A 22,858-nucleotide genomic window follows, 5' to 3' on the forward strand; every position below is an offset into this window, starting at 1 on the left:
CGGACGGTTCGAAACTTCGATCCTCTCGGTCTTTCTGGACGGTGAAATGCAAGGCCGCGGCGACCCAAAAGGGAAATGCGCAATGGGCGGTCACGCGAAAACGGCGCTAAACCCAAAACGCGCCAACGACACCCCCGCGACTTCGTCTACTCTTCTTTCTTCCTTCTTGCTCTCGTCTTGCCTTCCAGCTTTCTTTGTCTGCTCCTGCTTCTTACCGTCTGGGACCGCGAACCGCCATCCGTTCATCAGTTTTGCATTCCCCACCCGTGTTCGGTCGCATTGACTTTGAATCGGTCTGATCGGCCCAATTTCGCGATTGGAGCGCCTAGCCACGCGCCCTCGCCTCGCGCGACTCTTCCGGCCGATCCTCCCAGCATAAGGTGCATTTTCCCCACATGCTTTGTTCCCTCTCCCTCGCTCTCCCTGTCTTGGGATAATTTTTGTTGACAGCCAGACTATTCGGCAGCTGGGATCTGTCCATCGCCTGTACTGACGCCGTTTCACAGTCCCACGAGCAAAGTGCCTGGACCGATCCTCCGGTGCCATGTCTTCCAATCACAACCCTAGTAACCCTCCGCAACACGGCCTACCGGTGCCGTCCTTCTCCCAAAGCAGCGTCGCATCGTCAAATGGCATGGCATTTTCGCAGTCGCAACTAGGTTCTTTCAATGCCTCCCAGTCCGTGGCATCTACCCCTCGGGCCACACCTCCCCCCAAGGGGTCCTCGCAACAGCCCCCGGCCTCATTCAACTATTCGAAGAACCCGACCCATGGCTCTCGGCAAAGTTTCGGAGGATTTGAAGAAATAACCAACTATGGCGCATTGGTCCAGTATCATGATGAGTTCAAACCTCAAATCTACAGGGTATCAACCTCGGTCCTATGTACTGCCTAGATTGTCTCATGCTGACCGTTCCCTTTCTCTAGGCCGTCTACTCAAATGTTTCCGTCTACGAAATGGAGGTCAACGGAGTTGCGGTAATGAAGCGACGCTCGGATTCTTGGTTGAACGCTACTCAGATCCTCAAAGTTGCCGGAGTCAACAAAGCCCGACGTACCAAAACCCTCGAGAAGGAAATTGCTGCCGGCGAGCATGAGAAGGTTCAAGGGGGATACGGTAAATACCAAGGAACGTGGGTCAATTACCAAAGGGGTGTGGAACTTTGTCGAGAATACCACGTTGAGGAGATGCTCCGACCGCTCCTTGAGTACGACATGGGTTCCAATGGTGCCAGTGGCGCCGCGCATGATACGCTCGACACGCCCACCAAAGAACAAGCGATGGCAGCACAGCGAAAGCGTCTTTATAGCGGCATGGACAATCGGGGCGTCTCCCAACTGCAACAGGGGACATTTTTCCAGAATATCTCCCGGACTGCAGCGACGGCTGTCAATGCGATGAGTAAAGCTCGCTTTGACTCTCCCGCGGCGCGGGGTGTGGACGGAAGGCGATTAAGCCTCGTCCGGAAGCCATCAAATCAGATGGGTAGCCACGAATCGCAAATCCCGTTCGGCAGTCAACAAAGCATGTACAGCGTGGCGTCTGACAGTGGGTTTGCCAGCAACCTACCCAACAACAACGGACGATACGCTGCCAACGATACCGCATCATTTGAGCATGACGATTCCGTGGAACCTCCTCGGAAACGAATTCGGTCGTCCTCCAACCTTGCACACTCATTCGGCATGAACTATGACCCTTCGCTATCGATGAACGAGCCTACGCCCACCGAGCCAAACGATTCATTTTACCAAGACATGGACATGCCGGCCACAATGGTTGATGAAAACCACCGGGGTACCGACCCTCTTCTGCCAGCTACAACCCCGGAGCGATTTCAAAAGATGAAGCTCATCATGACCCTCTTTTTGGACAAACGGACAAAGGACTTCACCACCCATCCAGCCCTCCTGCAGCTGACTGGTGAGGATCTTGAGATACCTCTAGACGAGTATCGCAACAATGCTTTGCACTGGGCAGCCATGCTGGCGCGCATGCCCCTGGTTCATGCTCTAGTTGAGAAAGGCGTCAGCATATTCCGACTCAACGGAGCCGGTGAAACGGCTTTGCAAAAGTCAGTGGGTACGCGGAACAACCTTGATTACCGGAGTTTCCCCCGACTTCTGCAAGTGTTGGCTCCGACTATAGATATGGTAGACTACAGTGGGCGGACGATTCTCCATCACATTGCGGTCATGGCAGCTACCGGGGGTGGGGGTCATGTCTCCGCTAAACACTATCTGGAAGCATTGTTGGAATTCATTGTGCGCCACGGCGGCGCTTCGGCCAGCCAGCCGACTGCCAACGGCTCTTTGGAAAATGGGACGACTCCATTGCAAGGCGAAGTGATAACTTTGGGTCGGTTCATTTCAGAAATTGTAAATCTTAGGGATGACCAAGGCGACACGGCACTGAATCTTGCCGGACGGGCGCGTTCTGTGCTCGTACCGCAACTTTTGGAGGTTGGCGCTGATCCTCACATACCAAATCACACCGGTCTGCGGCCTGCCGATTACGGAGTTGGGGTAGATATGGTTGACTCGCAGGCTCTCCAAGCCGGCAAGAACGACACTTTCATCGATCAACTCGCGAAGACGAAAAAGGAAATTTTAGATGGTGAGCAACATTTATTATTACGACTGATAAAACTTTTACTAACCTTCCTAGCAACTATGTCTCAAATCAGCTCGATGGTACAAGAAACGCTAGGCAGTATCGACAAAGAGCTTGCTTCGTCATTGAACAAGAAGCAAGAAAAGTTCGAACATTGGCATTCCAAGATTCGTGAATCGGCAAAGGCTCGGCAGATTGAACAGAAACAGTTCGATGAGCTTAAAGTCAGATCGTCAGACCGCGTGGAGCTCGGAAGGCGGTTTAAGAACCTAGAACGGTCATCTGAAGACCTTCTGTCCACCCTGAAGAATACTCATGGCGAGACATTCGAGCCGTTGAAACACGCCTCTATCGGCGATGCCGACAAGGACTCTGGTATTGACATTGCTGAGTTCGAATCTATGTTTCCTGACAACTTTGATCCTGCTTCAGGATTTTCCGACAAACAAACATCCTATTTACAGTCCCTATTGTCCCCCGAGGTGCTTCAGCAACGAATAAAGTGTTACCATGATTTCAATGAGGATATACTGAACGAAGTGGATCTCCTCAAGTCCAAAAACGTGGTATTAGGCCAGAATTATCGACGGATGGTCATGGCTTGCACCGGCTGGAGCGCCGAGCAGGTGGACGAAGCTGCCGACGGTCTCACGCAATGCGTACGAGAACTGAATGAGCACCCGGTCCCCGAAGACGAGGCTATAGAAATTCTTATGAAAGACCGTGGTCAAGATTGGTAATTGACCCGATACTATGCATATCGCCACTCTCAACGATCTTGGGAGAGTTAACGACATAGCAATTTTTGCTCCAGGTGTTATTTTTGAATCTAGCACAAAGCCATGTTCATACAAAGGGGTTTAGGTGTTTATTTTTGGTCTACTACATATGTTTATGCATCCATTTCTGTATTGCAAATACCCCAGTGGCACATAATGGATTTATAATTGAATGAAATAATCGAGTCTATCTGTAGCCTACTCAGAGACAATAACACTTACCCGGAAAGCGCCTTTCTAAACGAGGCTTCTGATGTATACAATTCCTCAAATACGCCCCCACAGCCAGCCAAATAAATCAAGGAAATTGAACCCCTTGGATTTGCATGGCAACGTGGGTAACCTGGAACCGAGGTGCGCCGATCAAATCCTGAGGTTCGCTTTCAACGCCCAATTGAGTTATAAATACGATATCATCTCCATGTGGCATATGATACGAGTACGACCGCTATCTATGGTTGGACGGTGCATATTTCCGGCTTTGTTTATCAATTCAACTTGAATCACTGGATGCCCTTGGCCCGCAGAACAGAAACAGGGGTTGAATAATCTTCTTTCACATTGGATAGTTTATGGTGGAGTCACCCATATTGAGGATATGCATATTGCATCGACATCGGCATGCTGCTAAAATTGTGCTGCCTCACCGCAGTTTGGACACCGTATAAAGTTGGACCGGCTGCATGCAATATCAGCTGCTGTCAAATATTCTTCGCTCCATTCCATCATATACTCTCCATTATTACCATTATCCAGGAATATGAAGTTGACTTTTTTTTCTTCGGCCTTAATCGTTGCCTTGGCCGCTGCCAGACCATCTTTTGGAAATGGATCCCCAGCACATTGGAAACCAGCAGGAAAGGATGATTGTATGTGCAGCTATGTCGTACTTTCTTTTTTCATGTCATGCTAAAGCGGAGTCAAAGATCGAGGTCCTTGTCCCATGATGAACACTCTCGCAAACCACGGATATCTCCCTCACGATGGACGACAAATCACCAAACAGAAGCTGGTAGAGGGCTTAGGAGCGGGTCTGAACTTCAATTCCTCTCTTGCCAATCTGATGTTTGAGATGGCTATCGTGGCTAATCCAGAGCCCAACGCAACTTACTTCACACTGTGAGGTCCGTCAGATACACAACACATGACCCATGCTGATTCTTGCCCCCAGGGACCATCTCAACCGGCATAACGTCCTGGAACACGATGCAAGCCTAAGGTTAGTCTAACTCGTATCCAAAGCCCCCCTGAATAGACCCGTAAACTCATCAAGTATGCCATGTGAGAACCCGCAAGCTCATTGATTTTGAAAACCAGCCGCACAGACGCCTTCTTCGGAAGCAACCACATCTTCAACCGCACTATCTTCGACGAGTCGAGGGCCTACTGGACCGAGCCCGTTCTCACTGCCGAGATGTTAGCCAACAGCAAGCTGGCGCGGCAGATTAATTCTAGAGCCACGAATCCCACATACACGTTCCCTAAGATGACGGAGGAATTCAGCCTGGGAGAGATCGCCGCTCCGATCATCGTGTTTGGCAATATTGAGTCGGGGACGGTCAATCGGACCTTGGTGGAGTATTTCTTCGGTAGGTCACACACGATTTGTGTCGGAGTTGAATGAATAGGTATCCTAACACAGAGTACAGAGAATGAACGGTTGCCGTTCAACCTGGGATGGGCCAGATCAGGGGAGATGATCAATCAAGAGGACATCCTCAAGGTGTCCGAGATGATTCGCAAGGCAACTAATTTGTTGACTGAGACCAAGTCTGAGAAACAAATTCGGCTTCGTGATTTACACACGAGTTTTCGCGTCTAATCAGTCGGCAGACCAAGTGGCGATTGGGACATGAGAACCTGTTTTGAGACCGACCATATATTAGAAATGCAATGAATGTATGGTGGAAGGTAGAGAAACCGTCACCTGGAATCGTAAAGACATATTCTTATCGTGTTTAGGACGTGTAGGCATGTTTCTGTTGGCAGTAGAGCAATTCAACGATGAAAACCTGGGTGTAAAAAAAAGTACATGTGTGTTAACCTCTAGAAGTCTTGCCAATGAAATCAGTTCAACCTCGCCATTGGCTCCTATCTAGCTCGCATTGTCCTGCTGAAGGTCGCTGACTAGCTCTGCCACAAATACCATGCTGGGAAACCTGTCTCTGTCGTTGATTCAATCCACCTAAGGAGCAGAAGAAGCAGGAAGACTATCGATTTAGTCAATTGGCACTCATATTGAGCGCCCAAGCCTTGGCCTTGGCCCTTGGCTGAATGCCATCAATCAGGCTAAATGAGCCCGTTTATCCGTGCTGGGCATTGGCATCAACGCGTCCGTTGTCTAACATTACCCCACCTCTTCTGCGTCATGGACGTGTCCCACGATGCTGCGCGGGATGTATTTTGCCGTGGATTCGGTGCATAAGAAGGTAGTTCCTCCAGCGGGGTAACAGTTGGGGAGAGTCTGATCTTGAATTGAATTCTATTGATACCCAGGAACTCGTCAAATCTGCTGCATCCAGTCCATCATGAGCACTGGAATTCTCAAAGTTATCGGCAGCAAAGTTGTCAATAATAATGGCACCGAAGTTGTGCTTCGCGGTGCAGCTCTTGGGGGTTGGGCCAAGTATGTGCTTTCCATTTCATTTCCCCTACATATGATAGTTAGAGATAGAGCTAGGGTCAAGGTTAAACTAACCTGGTCTCAGCATGGAAAACTTCATAACTGGCTACCCCGGACACGAGTCGCAGCACCGAGCCGCCATGCGTCGAGTCCTCGGCGACCAAAAATATGAATTCTTTTTTGACAAATGGCTGGAGTATTTCTTCACGGAAGCGGATGCCAAATTCTACGCTGGGTTGGGACTCAATTGTCTTCGAATTCCATTCAACCATCGGCACCTTGATGATGATATGAATCCTCGCGTGCTGAAGGAATCGGGATTCAAGCATCTTGATCGGGTTGTTGATTTGGTACGGCCCTCGCAATATGCGCCCTCTCCTGCTGCATGCTGACATTCGTGAAACTCAAGTGCGCAAAACATAACATCTACACCATCCTGGACATGCACACTGCCCCCGGCGGCCAGAATTGCGACTGGCATTCCGATAACCCGTCCAACTATGCCGCATTTTGGGATTACAAAGACCACCAGGACCGGACAGTCTGGCTCTGGGAGCAGATCGCGACTCGATATCGAAGTAACCCTTGGGTGGCTGGATATAACCCGCTCAACGAGCCCTGCGATCCACAGCATGTGCGTTTACCGGCATTCTATGACCGCATCGAGAAGGCCATCCGGGCGATCGACCCGGACCATATCCTCTGGTTAGACGGAAATACGTTCTCGATGGAGTGGAAGGGGTTCGACAAGGTTCTGCCGAATTGTGTGTACGCGATGCATGATTACTCGGTATGTTTCTTGCTCTCCACACTCCGTCCAATACATACCCAATTGATACTAATAGATGTCAGTCAATGGGCTTCCCAACAGGCCAGCGCTACAAAGGCACACCCGAACAAAAAGAACAAGTCGAACGACAATACCTCCGCAAAGCCGAATTCATGACCAAGAATGGCACAGCAATCTGGAACGGCGAGTTCGGACCCGTATACGCCTCTGAATCCGAGATCGATGCCCAAGCCATCAACCAGGAACGGTACAACCTGCTTGGTGAGCAGCTGCGCATTTACGACAAGTATAACATTCATTGGTCGATTTGGCTGTATAAGGACATCGGTCTGCAGGGGATGATCCACACCAGTCCGAACAGCAAGTGGAATAAGACGATCCAGCCATTCCTGGAGAAGAAGAACCGTCTGTGGCTGGATAACTGGGGTCGGAAGCCCTCGTCGGAGCCGGAGGCCGTGCTGAAGCCGTTGGTGCAGTGGATCGACCAGGTCAGTCCGCAGGCGAAGGAGACATACCCGACGTCGTGGAATACTGAGAGGCATATGCTGCGGGCGGTGTTTCAGACGTTTTTAGCGGCGTCGTTTGTGGACGAGTTTGCGGAACTGTTTAGGGGGATGGACGAGACGGAACTCGAGGCTTTGGCGCACAGCTTCCACTTTGATGAGTGCGCGCAGAGAGAAGGGTTGAATGATATTTTGAGGGAACACGCTCGGGTGGCTGGAAAATAGTGGCAGCACCTGGTGGAACAGCCGTTGTTAAACTTTGGCGATTAAGAAGGGGACGGAACAATTTCACATCTTGCAAGCGATGATAAATAATGAGTGGTTGGGTTCATTCAAGGCTATTCTAGGTAGTTTAGGTGACCCAAAGATCCGGATTCTTTACCAATCCTGTGTTTGACGCAATTGCGTTGAGCACGGTGTTGCAGGCTCCCAGCTAGATACTCGGCATGAAGAATCTACAGAATATTCGTTGGCCATTCTGGTTTGCTTGGCTATGAGACCACTATTCAGGACCTAGGACCTAGTTACCAATGCAAAGTCTACAGCTGGCTATTTCGAACACAGTTCCCTCTCTCCGGCTGGTGCAATCCCCTCGTTTCAATATAACCTTTCTTCGATCAAGATTTGTTCCTCTACTTTAAATTCTGCATTTCATTAGATTCATTAAAGTTGATACCCAAAGCTCTGCTTCCTATCAAAATCAGACACACCCACCGTCAACGAACGAGGCGACTACATATATACACGAGTCGGGGCTATGGTATTTTATGGATGCACGTTTGGCCGATCGTGGGGGAAAGCCTGACTCTAGCCAATTAAATGCCCGATCACTGCAGCTAAAGGAGCGCCAATCCTCCGAACGGCTGAAATTTCAATAAACATTCGATGAATCTTTGACGTGCCTTGTGGAAGGTCGTCGTGGTTTTCATGATGGACAATGCAAATGTCGTTTCGGTCGGCGCACAACCCATTTCGGTCTGCTTAATGTCGTTCTCGTGCGACGACGTTGCAAACCGACATGGTTCGGAGCCCGAGAAGAGGATGGACCGGAGGATCTGCTCGTCCTACTGAGTCAGGACCGTTGGATCAAAATCGTAGGCGACATCAATCAGATCAAAGCCATCTCCTCCAGCCAGTGGCTTCAGGAAATGTCGGCCCCGGAGAGCTGGCTTGCTGCTTTGCTATAGTTCTGGTGTATCTCAATGTAGCGTTGACCAGTAACGCTTCACAGTTGGGAAAGGTCCTTCTGATCCTGCTGCTGATTGTGTCTGCAGGTCTACTCGCCGTGGCAAACCAGTGGACGGACAGGTTGTAGATGCATGGGTACGTGCTTGAAGTGGTCAAAGAGGAGACCAAGGCCTACAAGAGACGACTTCATATGGTGAAGACCTGATTGAGCAGTATGACGGCAATGCAGACTGGGCTCTGCGACTGGGAGTGATCAACCTGGAGGATCTCCATGGTCCAGGGCGGAGGGGGCGAGAGGATATCGTCGGCCGAGTCAGGCGTGATCCCTCCGAGGAGTCATCCGACAGTCGTCGGGCAGTACACAATCGAGGCAAAACGGCCGTGGAAATTCGACCGGCGATATTATAAATGCAAATCGGTCGGGGTTACTCAGTGGAGCAGGTCGATCCGAGTTCGCGGGTGGATCCAAACCCGAAAGCTTGTCGGACTTGTTCCCATACACCCGAGCGCCCCGAGTCTTTGGCAGGCTTCTCGATCACTGACTGCAGGGCTACCGAGTAGAGAGCTCTGGTTCTTGTGGAGCCCGCAAACCGGCTGGGTCTCTTATCTTTCGTCATTTTCTCCGACTAAAATTTTTATTTTTCTTATTCTCGCCTCAGTCACTTCTTTAACCCTCTTCTCCTCTCTCCCTCTTTCTTTTTCCTACGACCTCCTCACCCTACCAAGCCATTGCGCTCAGTTCATACCTTTGCAGACACGTCAAAATGGCGTTCATACTTCAGTATCGCGCCCTACGACGACACGTGAACCAGTTAGTTGAAGATGCCGGTCACGTAAAGAAAGAAACATCTCCGGACTCCTCACCGGGTAAGATCTCCAATCTGTCCGAACTTCCTGGTGTGTCGTTGAAATCGGATTGTAACGGTGAGCAGTACTTCGAGGTCGGTTGGGCCGTCCCAGATGATCTGTTCAATCCTCAGCAATGGTCCAACCCTCGACGAGTATCTGCCACTATGTCGGTTTGCCTTGTGGCGTTGGTTACCACGATGGCATCTGCCATTGATTCTGCCGTGATTAAAGAGGCCTCGAAAGAATTTAATGTGTCGGAGGTGGCCGAGTCCCTTGCGACAGGTCTTTATCTGGTCGGTTTCGGCGCCGGTGCACTCATTGCAAGCCCTCTCTCCGAAATGGTCGGGCGGTACCCGGTCTACTTGGGCACGTTGATAATCTTTGGAGCGTGGATCCTAGGAGCAGCCTTAGCTCCGAACTTTGGTGCGCAGATCGCGTTTCGATTCCTTGCTGGAATTACAGGCTCTGCTCCTTTGACCGTGGCCGGGGGCTCGATCTCTGATATCTGGAGCACTTTGGAGAAAACTTTCGGGTTTCCTACTTTTGCCATTCCCGCTTTCGGTGGTCCTATTCTTGGTATGACCTGTCTCGCTTTTATTTGACACCTATGTTCCGAAATCAGAATTGAGCTGACACTTCCGTGATTAGGGCCGGTGGTTGGGGCTTACATAGGATATAGTCCTCATATCAGTTGGAGATGGTCTGAATGGATCATGCTCATCTTTGACGGTCTGGTCATATCGGTAATCTTTATCTTCAAACGCGAAACATTCGCTCCTCGTCTTCTTTATTACAAGGCCAGATTCCTCCGACAAGCCACTGGAGATGACCGATTCAAAACCGCCATCGAAGCCTCGGGTACTGGCGACATTTTGTCCGTCGTCAAGCGAGACTTTAGCCGGCCGTGGATCCTCTTGTTGGAGCCGATTGTGATCTTCTTCACTTTCTATCTCTCGGTGGTGTACATTGTGCTGTTCACCTTTTTGGACGGGTAATAAACCCATGATCTGATACGGTTGGACTATGTTAACCCTGAACAGGTATCCGTACATTTTCGGAGAAGTCCACGGCCTGAACGACGGTCTCGTCAATATCTGCTTTCTAGGACTCTTTATCGGTATCGTCTTGACAATGTTCCTGGTTCCAATCCTCTACCGCCGAACAGCCAAGCAGCTCAGAGAAGATGGAGATGATGGCTCGGGACGCATGCTCGATCGGGAATCACGTCTATTCTTCGCGCAAATCGGCGCCCCCGCGATTCCAATCGGTCTGTTCTGGATGGGATGGACTAACTACGTAAGATCCCTGCGAAACAAAGTTTTCGATTAGAATATTAACCTTGAACTAGTCATGGATCTCGGTTTGGTCGCCCCTGGCAGCCTCGGTGGTGATTGGATTCGGCATCATCTGCGTCTTCCTATCTGCATACATGTATATCATCGACTCTTACCAGCAGTACGCTGCCTCTGCTCTCACCTTTGTTGCACTTGTGAGATACCTGGCCGCTGGAGGTATGACGGTCGTCGGAATCCCGATGTACCGGAATCTAGGAACGCACTGGACGTTGACAGTGCTTGGGATAATCAGTGCAGTGGCTATGCCTATCCCCTACATCTTAAAGCACTGGGGTCCCTCCTTACGCAAGAAGAGCAAGTGGGCGACTGCCTTGTCGGCTTAGATTTGCATTGTCGCGAGTGAAAGAAAGGGGCACCGAGCTGCAGTCTGTGGTGTTGCTTGAATTTACAACGGGGCTTATAGAAGTCCATTCGCATATATACTAGACTAAAATGGGGTTATAGAAGTTAAGGGATTTTGGGTAATGGTTCTGCCATGTTTCCTGTGAAATTTAATATACTGCTTACATGTTTTTATTAATCTACCTAGAGCCTAGTATTATACCACAATGTACGAATTAATTATCTTTAGATCTTTGAAGCTTCGGATTGATTGCTGTCATGATTTGGAGTCTGGACCCTATTCACCGGACTAAAGGGAGAATCTGGAAGCTATTTCCTAAGTAGAGAAACTAAAGTAAACCCGACGGTGACTATGACGTCAGTGGATAGACATTTGGCAGGTCGATCCGATCTGCCGTCGGGCTCGGTATCCATATGCATACAACGGGCCCGAGGGAGCGACATCTCCGCTCCGGTGCGAAGTACGGAATATTGGAACACTTGGACTGTTCGACATTAACATTGGCATTGACATACCTATCTTAACCACAAACACGCCATTTATCCCCCATTCAGCTAAAATGGCACCCTTGAGAACCATCAAAGGCCCAGCCATCTTTGTCGCCCAGTACCTTTCTGACGAAGCTCCTTTCAACTCACTAGACGGGATCTGCAGCTGGGCCTCAACTAGGATACAGGGGGATTCAAATTCCGCTCGATCCTCGATTAATTGATGTTTCGCGAGCCGCGATAGATCCAGAATATTGTGCTTCGCTGCTCGATGTGTTCCGTCGACATGGGATCCAGTTAACAGAGTTATCATCTCACCTCCAGGGCCAGCTGATCGCCATGCATCCAGCCTATGACAGTCTCTTCAATGCATTCGCGCACCCTGAGAAACGCGGGAACCCCAAGGCCCGACAGCAGTGGGTCACGCAGATTCTTTATGATGCTGAGAAAGCTTGTGCACAGGAGGGAGTTGGTTTCACTGAGTCGCATATTATTCCGGTTACGATGTCGTCGTTTGATGACTTTGCGGCGGCGGAGATGGATAGAAAGGAGATCAATGCGCTTCTAGGATTGGGGTAGATCTTTGGGTTGATATCCCGTTAGTAAAATGTGATTTGTTCGATGGACTTTGACGGTGTTTGCTGATGGTTTGCCTATAGAATCTGATACTGAATGAGCCTACCCCATGGATCACCCTTCAACACGAAAAGGATGTGGGTATACAATAATTAAACACGATCACCAAGCCTCCTGTGTCCCTCTGTGGCTCCAAAGCTTTCCGCCATGCGTCTCTTTCGTGGCCGCATCAATCAAACGCACGATCCCGGGAATCGTCTCGCCAACTTCCAGCGGTGCTTCAGCATATCCATAAGCGAGGGCTCCGCGATTGCCCATCTCGGTTCGACACCAACTGTATCCATTATGGTCAGCTAATTCCGTGAACTTTCAGACACGAAACCTACCCCGGATTCACGATAAAAGCGTTGATCTTTTCCTCCTCGAAATTCATCATCTTCGTCAACCAATGGACTGCTACTTTCGATGGACCATATACGGCATTCGGGACGGGCGGTTGGTTCCTGGAGGAAGGAGAAAATAAGGTTAGCAAGCTGCCATGCCAGCAAATACAAGGTCGCGGCTGTATCCACTTACTCAAGCCATCCCGCACCCGATCCCATGGACACGAACTTTGGATCCGAAGAGCGCTCCAAGAGCCCTCGAGTCGCCTGGTACAGCCACACCACGCCGAACACATTCGGGGTTAGATGGCCCTGCAGATCGGCCGTCGTGATTTCGGAAACCCTCGGATAGACGTTGGCCACGGCTGCGTTGGCGATCACCAGATCCAGATGATCGATACCTTGGGCGGCGAGCTGTGCGATGGCCTCGGCGTGGTCCGATTCCACGGACACGTCGAGCTTGACGACGAGCAGCTGTGTGTTCTCGCCGGTGGGTAGTTCGGCAAGAGCTTTGGATGTGGGATGCTCTGGGTTGCGGTTCGCAGCGATCACGAGGTGATTGGGTCGTGCAAGGTACACCTGCAGAAGTTCGTTACCGAGACCGCGATTGGCACCGGTGATTAGGACGGTTGTGAGAACCATGGCCGTGAATGCGATCTGTTCAACGTTGCGATACAATCTGTGTTGTGCTGGGCTGTTTCTCTCAAGGTAATTTCACTCAGAAAGACCGTCGAACGCCGATCACCCAGTCAATCGCCTACGCCCCGTGTTAATTTATAAGCAAATCTTCAACCCCCTCCTCCAGCCCAGCGAGTTGAGCTAGTATTTACGGCGGGGAACAATAATCCGAAGCGTGTAAAGGATTGAAACATTCTTACCTTAACCGCAGGATTTGGCACCATCGGAGAGAAAAAAACAAGCTAAACGTCATGCCGGCATCCCTGGCTTTAATCTAGATAAATTGAGGAGGGGGGGGGGGGGCTGGATGAGCAATTGAGCACCAAAGACATCCGAGGCACGGACAGCCGACCGGTTCACTAGTTCGCGCTCGTATGTTTTAGTGGGTTCGTGCTCCTTAGGCCCACGCGAGTCGCTTGGCCCGAAATCCTGCACGGAAGACGGATATGCATGCATGCAGGACTGTATTGCATAACACGGAATCAGTAATGATTTCCAATGGAGGAGACGGTAAACAGCGCGTCACTTTCGAGAATGCACATTAGATTGTTAGTGCTCAATTATCGGTCAATCGTTTCATTTTGATTAGAATTTCTGGTCCATCGTCTTTTCCCCTGACAACTGACTGCTATCTGGGTCATTGAAAATCTCAGGCTAAGTCTATCGTCAATTAGAATGGACCTTTCTTGAGTCACATTCATGATTGAAGATTTATAATAAAATAAAACGAAATATTTCTTCGCCCTGATAACCCATGTATGTGTGTTCAGAATACGCTCACCTCGATCATACTAAATAAGTAAAATTGTATTTAGAGCGCTTAACACAATCTGCCTGTCTCGCAAGATGAGGATTCAAGTGACGACTGGGAATAAATATATTTACCTAATGAGACTTAGAGATCTCATTGAATGATGAGAACAACAGTGTTAACTGGAAACAACATAGTTTGAATGCAGGCTATAGACCCCTTATTAATTCGGCTCTATTTTGAATGTCTCTATACTCTACGGAGTATACTACTCTACCTCCATCTACTGCCAAATAGTTTCGGCCGCGGGGGCTTTCCCCGAAATGCTTACTGACCGCTCCACCGCCTTCTAGCCGGTTCTGCCATGCTTATCGATAACGGCCTGAAAGGGGAAAAATAAAATCGAAAAAAAGAAAAAAATTACCCCTCCACGGTAAGGATCGGATTTCCCCTCCTTCTCTCCCCAAACTCCAGCTCAACATGGCGGACACCACAACCCCCGTGTCATTGAACACGATATTCGATCAAGGTCCATCCTTTAATCAGTTTGATCCCATTCATCTAACCGACCCTGAGATTCTTCCGATCTTGCGGTTGCCTTTGGCTGGCACCTTGCTGGGACATGATTCAGCCGAAGATGCCTTGAGCCGAGTCGCGCGCGGCGAAATCTCCTTTACCCAATTAGTGGCTGAAAAGGCCCAAGGAGTTTCCCAGCCAGAAGAGCGTTCTCAATTGCTTCACGTCGCCTTGGCTGCTCTCTTCAGCTTCCTTCAGTCTAACGTCACCGGACCTCCCCTCGAGTTTAACCCCGCCGAAGTCACCCTCCCCTCCGGCCTACGATCCGACCAGACCACCCTGAGAAATGTCCGGGCTCACATCATTCGCGAATTGTCCGTCGATGGCGAAGCCGCATACAAACTCACTCCCAATGTCGAACTGTTCGCCGTTGCCAAGGCTCTCTTGGCCGACTCCGATGTCCTGTTTACGAACCCTCCGCTTGTCGCACTAACCGCCAGGATGCGAGTGAACCTCCTCCACCAAAAAATGCTCTCCGAAGTTACTGGCACCTTACAAGACGCCATCTATGCCGACCTGGAGAAGATTGGCCAGGCCGTGCTCAACAATCCGTCTACCACCGAAGAAAAGGGACGGTTTCTCCTGGAACGCGCAACCATCCACACCCACCACGGCTACGATGCCAAGGCTAGGGCCGATTTGGAACAAGCTGCCGCGGTACGGAATTTCGAGTTTGCGTTGACCGGTAGAATGGGCAAGCGTACCAAGTTCCAGGACCGCGATATCAGTCAGCTAGTCATCCTGGCTAAAAGTGCCGACGAGAACGCCTCGAATGCGCCCGCCAGCGCGGACAAGAAGGAAGAGTCTTCCGGCCCGAAGAATCTCGACCTCAACGATGATACCCTCCTTGAATCTATTTCTTTCACCAAGTCCGACGGTCAGGAGCAGGACAAGCCTGTGACTGTCCAGGACGAATCCGAACTGTCGCCGTCTCTGGCATCTCTGGACCCCGGCAACCAGCCCATCTTGAACCCTATTGATTCTTCCATCCTCCTCGCACTCGCGTCCGCCATTACCAACACCACTCCCGAAAACGGTTTGACCCGAGAGGAAACCCAGCCGTATGCTACGCGCGTTCTCGAGGGTGGTAGCTCGAACTGGCAGATCTATACGCAGGCCCTTGAGTTGCGAAGTCGCATCGAAGGTTATCGCGCTCGAACGGTGGAGCGTGCTGTGCTGCAAATGCAGGCTCTGGTTGACCAAGTCATCGCCGACACCGCCACACCCGATACCCAGGCCACCAATGCCGTGGAGCAGCCCACAACCTTCCTTCCAAGACCCGAAGAATCCGAATCTGCATCTGCCGCGGAACGACTTGAATATATCTGGATTCTTAATTTCTCCACCCGATGGAATCTCGAGGCCGAATTGGCCAAGCGATGGGTCGAGCTGGGGGCACTGAGGACTGCGCTGGAGATCTACGAGCGTCTGCAGATGTGGGCTGAAGCTGCGCTCTGCTACGCCGCTACCGAGAGGGAGGCAAAGGCGAGGTCTATGGTTCGCAGACAGCTATATGAACCTATCAACAAAGAAACGGACGACGAGAACGAAAAGTTCGAAGGACCGGAATTGTCCCCTCTTCCGGCGGATGCTCCCCGCCTGTTCTGCATCCTGGGAGACATTGAAACCGACCCGGCCATGTATGAACGTGCTTGGGAGGTCTCGAGTCATCGATATGCCCGAGCACAGCGTTCTCTCGCGCGCCACTATCTCACCATAAAACCGCCTGCTTTGGAAAAGGCCGAAGAGGCATACCGCAAGAGTTTGCACATCAACGGTCTGAACCACAGCGCGTGGTTTGCCCTGGGCTGCGTGCAACTCGAATTGCAGCGCTGGGATGATGCCATTTATTCGTTCACTCGCACCGTTCAGATCGATGACACCGATGCCGAAGGATGGAGTAATCTCGCCGCAGCCATCCTCCGATCGCCCCAGCCCGACGAAAACACGACCCCAGCGGCCGCTGCGATTCCGCAGAAGCTGCCCGACGAGGACGAGGACGTTGATCCGACCACTGAAAAGGCACCCGAGGATCCCTGGAAGCGGAAAAGAGAAGCCCTCGCGGCGTTGCACCGTGCCGCCTCGCTCAAACACACCGACGCGCGCATCTGGGACAACGTTCTCACCGTGGCCGCTTCCATTCCCCCACCGTTCACCCCATTCCGGGACGCCGTCATGGCACAACGACGACTCATCGAGCTCCTTGGGGACAAGAAGGGCGAGAAATGCGTCGACCTACCCATCCTCGGTATGCTGGTGGACCACCTCGTCACGGCGTACGATTACGACAAAATCATGATCCACGTCAACGCCGGCAGCGATGCGGCACCAGAGTACGTCGTCCGGAGCGGAACCATCCCGGGCCAGATCCTGTCTCTCGTCCACGACGCTGTGGTGCCGCTGATCACGCACTCCGCTCCGCTGTGGCTTCTCGTCGCGCGGGTCGAGCAGTTCTGCGAGCGGCCGTCCAAGGCATTCGAAGCTCACGAGAAGGCCTGGCGCGCCACCGTCGCCTCGTCCACCCAGGGTGCATTCCAGATGGGAGATGAGAAGAAATGGATGGACGTCGTGCGCGCCACCGAGAAACTGGTGCGCAACGGGTATTCCAAGTTCGGACCCATGGATAAGGAAGGACAGCAAGGTGCGGAGGAGCCCGAAATGGTGGCCCAGGACTGGCGATTCAAGTCCCGTAGCGCCGTCCGGGGAATCCTCGGCAAGGGCAAGGATTTCTGGGAGGATACCGAGGGATGGACGCGTTTGAAGGAGTTACAGAGCGAGGTTGGAAGCTCATAGGTAGTTGATTATAGATACCGCAAGGTTTATAGAACGGTTTATGCATTTATGTTGATATGATGCGAATGAAAAGTTCGAATTGTTTGATTAATTTTGGTCTGCACATACCAATTATGTCTAATTCCTACCATAAAATTTTGTTGAAGGTATTTTACTATACCTCTCCCTACCTTTTAATAATTGACTACCGAATTGGATTCCTGCGGAAATCAAGTCACTTTCCCTTTCCGCTTTAGGCCCGACTTGGCGCCGCTTTTTGCTCACTGAGCGGCCCGGAGCGTGGGATGAGCACAAATGTGCGTGTCCTGAGTGATCCCTGAGCAATCCCGGATCGCTCCGGGAGCACGTATGCTGATCATATGACCTAAATGAACTGTAATTGACTAACGTTCCGTAACGATTGGCCTCATGCCCTTGTAAAGCAGCCCCAAGCAAGATGTTTCGCTACATAAGACCCATTGAAATGAAAGCAGGCAATGCCTAAATTTTTTATAGACTGTTGTTATATACGTTCTATCTATGATGCTATTATTGTTATACATTAGAGGGAAGTATCTTGGTGACGAGACTTAATTTTTATTGATAGCATTAACTCTGTAAGGCTTATACTACGCATTGCGGATTTCAGATAAAGGTGACTACAGTCTACAGGTCAGTGCACCTAGGGCCGGAGGTCGCTGCGATCAAAGCGTATGAGATCATGGTTCGTCTGATGCTCATAGTCCTTCCAAATAGGTTGATTACTGTTCGCCATAACTTAACTATCTAAAAGCCTCATCCAACAAGAAGAAACAGTTTCTGCAGTCGGCTCAGTAATATTTTCGGAAACCATTGGGAATGATAAAATAAATGGCGATTCTACCTTCGCCATAGAAAACAAAACACACCTGACTGTGCTTCCGCGATGCCGAAATGACCATGAGTACGGGTTTGTTAGTTGTTTATGTGGCTATAGTGGTTTCCGAGTTCCATATATCGCAATCAGTTGATTAGGTATTATTACGACACTATACAGTATATCAATTATATTTATATTGCTTATCTGAAGTGGCAAACGAAATGGCTTAATAACCACGAATTGCTTATTGTGACAACCTCAGGAATGAAGAAATGATCTTTATTGTAGGCTAATTACAAAACACTAGGTTGAGGAAAGAAGAAGAAGAACACAGCGATTTACTGTATGAAGCAGTAAACAAACCCACTGCGTAGGGCAAACAAATCAAACAGTGCAAACTATGTAAACACCCTGGTATAGTTAGGGCGTTGCTCTATGCTTAGGACGTCACACTTATTTTACTATATGCTTAATTGAGTTAAATGAAACCGAAAGCTACATCTACGTGTTATTCGCACCTTGTAAAAACCCACATTGTATTGCTAGAGGGTTTCACAACCCCCTTTCGCGAAACAATAGAATGGCACCTCCCGGCCCGTCCCATATTCATCCCAAGGTTCGATCTGAGTAGGAATGAAAGTTAGCGTCTGGCTGGTGCTGACTAACCCTGATTTTCCAAGGCACGATCGATACGTAAGCATCGATGGAAGGGAGGAAGCTGATCATAATGATCAGGATTCGGAGTTATCCGCGGCCATATGGCAGCTTATTATTGGTCAATAATTGGACTCTCTACCCTTTCAGCCGCGCCAACACATCAGAGGGAATGCACTCTCGAGAGAAGTTCTATTCTTTCCATGTCATTATCCTCCATGAAAAGATTTTCCCGGGTTACTGGTGGTTCAGCGAGGGGGTGACGGTTCCGCCGCCGCTGGCTGCGACTGCTGCCCACATCTTTATCGCTGTCGTTGTTGGGGTGCTTTCGACCTGTGCTCGTAGTTTTGTGATTCAGAAAGAAGATTGGTTGTATTCATTCTCGTCCGAAAGGAACAGGATATATACACATAGAGTGAAGCCTAAATGGATTTCCAATCAGTCTGGACTGAAACGGAACAAACGGAATCAATTCCGTATACGAGGCCTTATCATCTCTCATGTAGAGCCTCGATTCACAACAGGTAGTGCTATCACTTCCTCATGAAGCTTTTCGTTCTGTTCCTGGAGGATATTATGGTTGTGTTTGATTTCCCGAAGTTCGTTCTGGGTGGCTGTGATGGCCACAGTTTGGTGGCGGATGACGTCCTTCAGCGTGCCGATCAGTTTCTATACTTCTTTGGTGGTGATTCGACCGGCTGGATCCGATGGGGTAAAGGCACGTCTCTTCCGAGTTTTTCTACGGGTTCCAACGGTGGTACATATCACAATGCCCTTCACATCTTTTGATGAAACTTACCTCTAGTGATAGTTGCTTTTAAAAAATGAATTTACCACGGATCATGATATTGTGGTCTTGCCGGTTCCACGTAAATTAGGGAGCCAGAAAATACATTTGCTTTCCGGTGAGACAGGCGACTCATTAATGTTTTTAACAAGCCCTTCCATACAGCTTGCGATATGGGGCTGGGACAGCATTAGACAGCAGCGGTAGGTTACCCCAGCATATTAGCTTTCGATTTTACACTAACTAACTGTGGCAGAAAAAATACCGCTACACTAAAAAGGGTCAACCCTTAGTAGTAAGGGCTTATTTCTAGTGTATATCCGCGGCGACACTAACGCACCGTAGGATCTGTTAGTGATTCACTGCGCAATCTTATTATGCATCATGCCGATACCCGCACCTTTCTGCGCTATTATCTCAGCAAAAGGATCAATAAAAACCTCCCTACCATCATTCGTGGTCTTAACCCTGAAGACGATATTATGCGTGCCGCATGCCGGATAAGCCGGTCTATCGATCTGAATCGCTCCCAAGAATTGACTACCGCCCAATCGTTTTCCGTCAATCAAGATCCGGACATCGCAGACCTAGTTCGCCGGCCTTCTTTCCCGACGAATGACAGACTGGTATCTGCGATTCAATCGGTAGTGAAGGACAAGCCCTCTAAGAAAGGTATTGAGAGACCTCTCTTCTGTTTTATCTGTCTTGGTTAGCAAGATTTAGATATTGGAAAACGAACGTACAAATTCTCTAGCTATGGAAACGTTACCAAGCACATCAAACGAAAATATCTTTGTCATATCTCTACGCAATCTGAGATAAGGTGTAATGTTTGCGACGAGATCTTCTTGTGCAAAATGTACCTTCAGCGGCACGCATTTGATATGCATTCGACTGTTACATAGCCCCTGTAATGACTGCCGGAATAATAGTGAGTAAGTGGTGAGGGAATTTGCCATGACTCTTGGATGTTCTTTTCAGAGGATGCATAGAGCCGCCAGCGTGAATGAGGGCTCGTGATTAAGGGGTTCTCTGATGCAAACAATGGACTTGTACCAGAGCATATCGTTTCGTTTCTTCCATAGATATATAGCTTTCTTCTCAAAGGACGTTCAGCAGTTCGGAGACCGGATTCTTTATCATTATCAAGCTACTGATCTGGCTCTAAATCTCTTATCGGGCTCTATCTAGCCTGAGGAGTTTTCCTACTTGATTATCCTTCCTCTCAGCTGGCAGCTGCTTGCTAGCCTCTATCAAGGCAGCTTTCATTGGCTCATATCACAGAGTGTGTGGGATCGTCTCCTGAACGGGGGCCTAAGCGGCCAATCGAAGTAGGTTTCCGCAGAATATGGGCCCCATGCCGCAGTGCACCGCAGCCATTCATGATACCATGTATCGCGCATCGCGACAGAAGAAGGTAACGATCTCCAATCTCATTGTTTCCCGTCATCATAGTATCACAAGTCGTCAATTTTTGTCCAAGGCAAGGAGACGCAGAAGTGGACAGAATGTAGCATTTCAACCACGACAGATGTCACTCATCCAACATGACCCGTAAGGTTATCAAAGACGTATATAGTGCCCCAAGACCAACACCAGCTTCCCAGCTATTGAATACTCTGCTACCCGTGTAAGTTAATAAAGCGGTAGTAGTAACAATGAAGAGAGTAATTCTGAATAGTCTCTTGTCTTCTCTGATGAATATTGCGTTCAGCTCAAGGTATGCAAACCCGCGGTAGTGATCTTCCGGCCGTAAGAACCTGACAATTCATGAGCATAAGTAAAGAAATTCTTGAAATGTGTACTCACTCGTAGATATTGATGTATCTAGAAGAATTCTCTCGAGAGAACACGTCCCTCTTCAGTAAATTCTGACCAACGGCTACACTAGGTTGCAAAAATGACGCAAACGTTTATACTCTTCCTTTTCTTTCAGAAGCCCTGATGAAGTTTACGCTAAACTACTTTGGAAATATTCTTCCGGACATTTTTACCAGGTTTTGTATTGAAACGTAATAGTGCACTGACTAACTCAGCACCGCTTTCGTCACTCGTATCCTCTCATACAAGGATATTGTTGGAACATCGGGACGTACCATTCCGCCTGCCCTGGGGTTCGAGCTCGCTTAGTCATCACTTAGTAAGCTAGATATCTTAACGTGATTCCCGGCCGACCGGTCACCCTATCAAATTTTCCCTTAGCAACCATTGTTTACATTTTTTAAACCACCACCATGCCTCCAAAAAGACTCCAGAAAACACAAAATTTGATTGAGCAAGAGGGTCGTCTTCTACTTGCTGTAGAGGCTATTAAAAATGGCAGGATTTCCTCTATTGCTGCTGCTGCCCGCTCTTTTGAAGTACCACGCACTACCCTCTCAGCTCGAATAAAGGGTCGCCAAAACCAGCATGATATGTGGTCAAATGGCCATAAATTTACCCAGCTTGAAGAAAGTTCAATTGAAGATTGGTTAGTCTCTATAGATTCGAGAGGCGCAGTTTTCAATTTGCCTATGTTGCGAAATATGGCCGATCTACTACTCCAATCGCGCGAAAAGACGACCTCTACCACTACCCTTTCTGTTGGAAAAAATTGGCCTACAGAATTCGTTAAACGCCGTCCAAATCTTATGACACGTCTATCTCGCAAATATGACTATAAAAGAGCTCTTTCTGAAGATCCCAGAATTATCCTGCCATGGTTTAAATTGGTTGAAGAAACCATTCAAAAATATGGTATCAACTCGGATGATATCTTCAACTTCGATGAATCTGGGTTCGCGATGGGAATAAATACTACCCAAAAAATCGTTACTTCTGCTGATTACCATGGTCGGAGAGCTCTTTTACAAGCTGGAAATCGCGAATGGGTCACTGTAATTGAATGTATAAGGGCTTCTGGAGTTGCCCTACCGCCATACATCATTTTCAAAGGCAAAGTGTTTAAGCATCATTGATTTAATTTTCTACCAAACGAAGCTGACTGGCGAGTCAATGTTTCAAAGAATGGTTGGACAAGCGATGAAATTGCTCTTGATTGGTTAAAAACACATTTTATTCCAAATATACGATCAAGAAAGGGGAAACATTGTCTTCTAGTACTAGATGGTCATGGGAGCCATCTTACTCCGGAATTTGACCAGCTATGCTCTGAAAATGATATCATCCCTATTTGTATGCCACCTCATGCATCGCATCTCTTACAGCCACTTGATGTGGGCTGTTTTGCGATTTTAAAGCGCTTATATGGAGGTAAGGTGGCGGAATACATGAGACTCAACATCAATTCG

The 22,858-nt window shown here is 49.3% G+C and overlaps 6 protein-coding genes across 6 annotated transcripts; 5 read left to right on the forward strand and 1 right to left on the reverse strand.

Annotated features, from left to right (window-relative positions):
- Positions 1-75: 75 nt before the first annotated feature.
- KD926_001324 (putative APSES transcription factor (MbpA)) lies at positions 76-3,354 on the forward strand (the record flags this gene model as incomplete). Its single annotated transcript, XM_053105020.1, has 4 exons — positions 76-380; positions 568-865; positions 928-2,617; positions 2,669-3,354. The coding sequence occupies 4 exons, from the start codon at positions 76-78 to the stop codon at positions 3,352-3,354; spliced, it is 2,979 nt and encodes a 992-aa protein (XP_052951783.1).
- A 982-nt stretch (positions 3,355-4,336) lies between these two features.
- KD926_001325 (peroxidase family protein) lies at positions 4,337-5,215 on the forward strand (the record flags this gene model as incomplete). Its single annotated transcript, XM_053105021.1, has 4 exons — positions 4,337-4,512; positions 4,565-4,612; positions 4,711-4,982; positions 5,043-5,215. 4 exons carry the CDS (start codon positions 4,337-4,339, stop codon positions 5,213-5,215), a joined length of 669 nt encoding a protein of 222 aa, XP_052951784.1.
- Positions 5,216-5,921: 706 nt separating this feature from the next.
- On the forward strand, positions 5,922-7,534 carry KD926_001326 (glycoside hydrolase family 5 protein; the record flags this gene model as incomplete). The annotated part of the gene is made up of 4 exons (XM_053105022.1): positions 5,922-6,019; positions 6,102-6,366; positions 6,426-6,806; positions 6,869-7,534. 4 exons carry the CDS (start codon positions 5,922-5,924, stop codon positions 7,532-7,534), a joined length of 1,410 nt encoding a protein of 469 aa, XP_052951785.1.
- A 1,727-nt stretch (positions 7,535-9,261) lies between these two features.
- KD926_001327 (major facilitator superfamily transporter) lies at positions 9,262-12,111 on the forward strand (the record flags this gene model as incomplete). Its single annotated transcript, XM_053105023.1, has 5 exons — positions 9,262-9,922; positions 9,995-10,337; positions 10,387-10,642; positions 10,695-10,857; positions 11,777-12,111. 5 exons carry the CDS (start codon positions 9,262-9,264, stop codon positions 12,109-12,111), a joined length of 1,758 nt encoding a protein of 585 aa, XP_052951786.1.
- A 159-nt stretch (positions 12,112-12,270) lies between these two features.
- KD926_001328 (NAD(P)-binding protein) lies at positions 12,271-13,133 on the reverse strand (the record flags this gene model as incomplete). Its single annotated transcript, XM_053105024.1, has 3 exons — positions 12,271-12,442; positions 12,495-12,611; positions 12,685-13,133. 3 exons carry the CDS (start codon positions 13,131-13,133, stop codon positions 12,271-12,273), a joined length of 738 nt encoding a protein of 245 aa, XP_052951787.1.
- Positions 13,134-14,400: 1,267 nt separating this feature from the next.
- Positions 14,401-17,289, forward strand: KD926_001329 (tetratricopeptide repeat domain protein; the record flags this gene model as incomplete). Its single annotated transcript, XM_053105025.1, has 1 exon — positions 14,401-17,289. One exon carries the CDS (start codon positions 14,401-14,403, stop codon positions 17,287-17,289), a length of 2,889 nt encoding a protein of 962 aa, XP_052951788.1.
- Between the last annotated feature and the right edge of the window lie 5,569 nt (positions 17,290-22,858).

The sequence above is a fragment of the Aspergillus affinis genome (genome assembly GCF_023601865.1).
Source record: "Aspergillus affinis strain CMG 70 chromosome Unknown NODE_126_length_105642_cov_88_982144, whole genome shotgun sequence".
Classification (NCBI taxonomy): domain Eukaryota; kingdom Fungi; phylum Ascomycota; class Eurotiomycetes; order Eurotiales; family Aspergillaceae; genus Aspergillus; species Aspergillus affinis.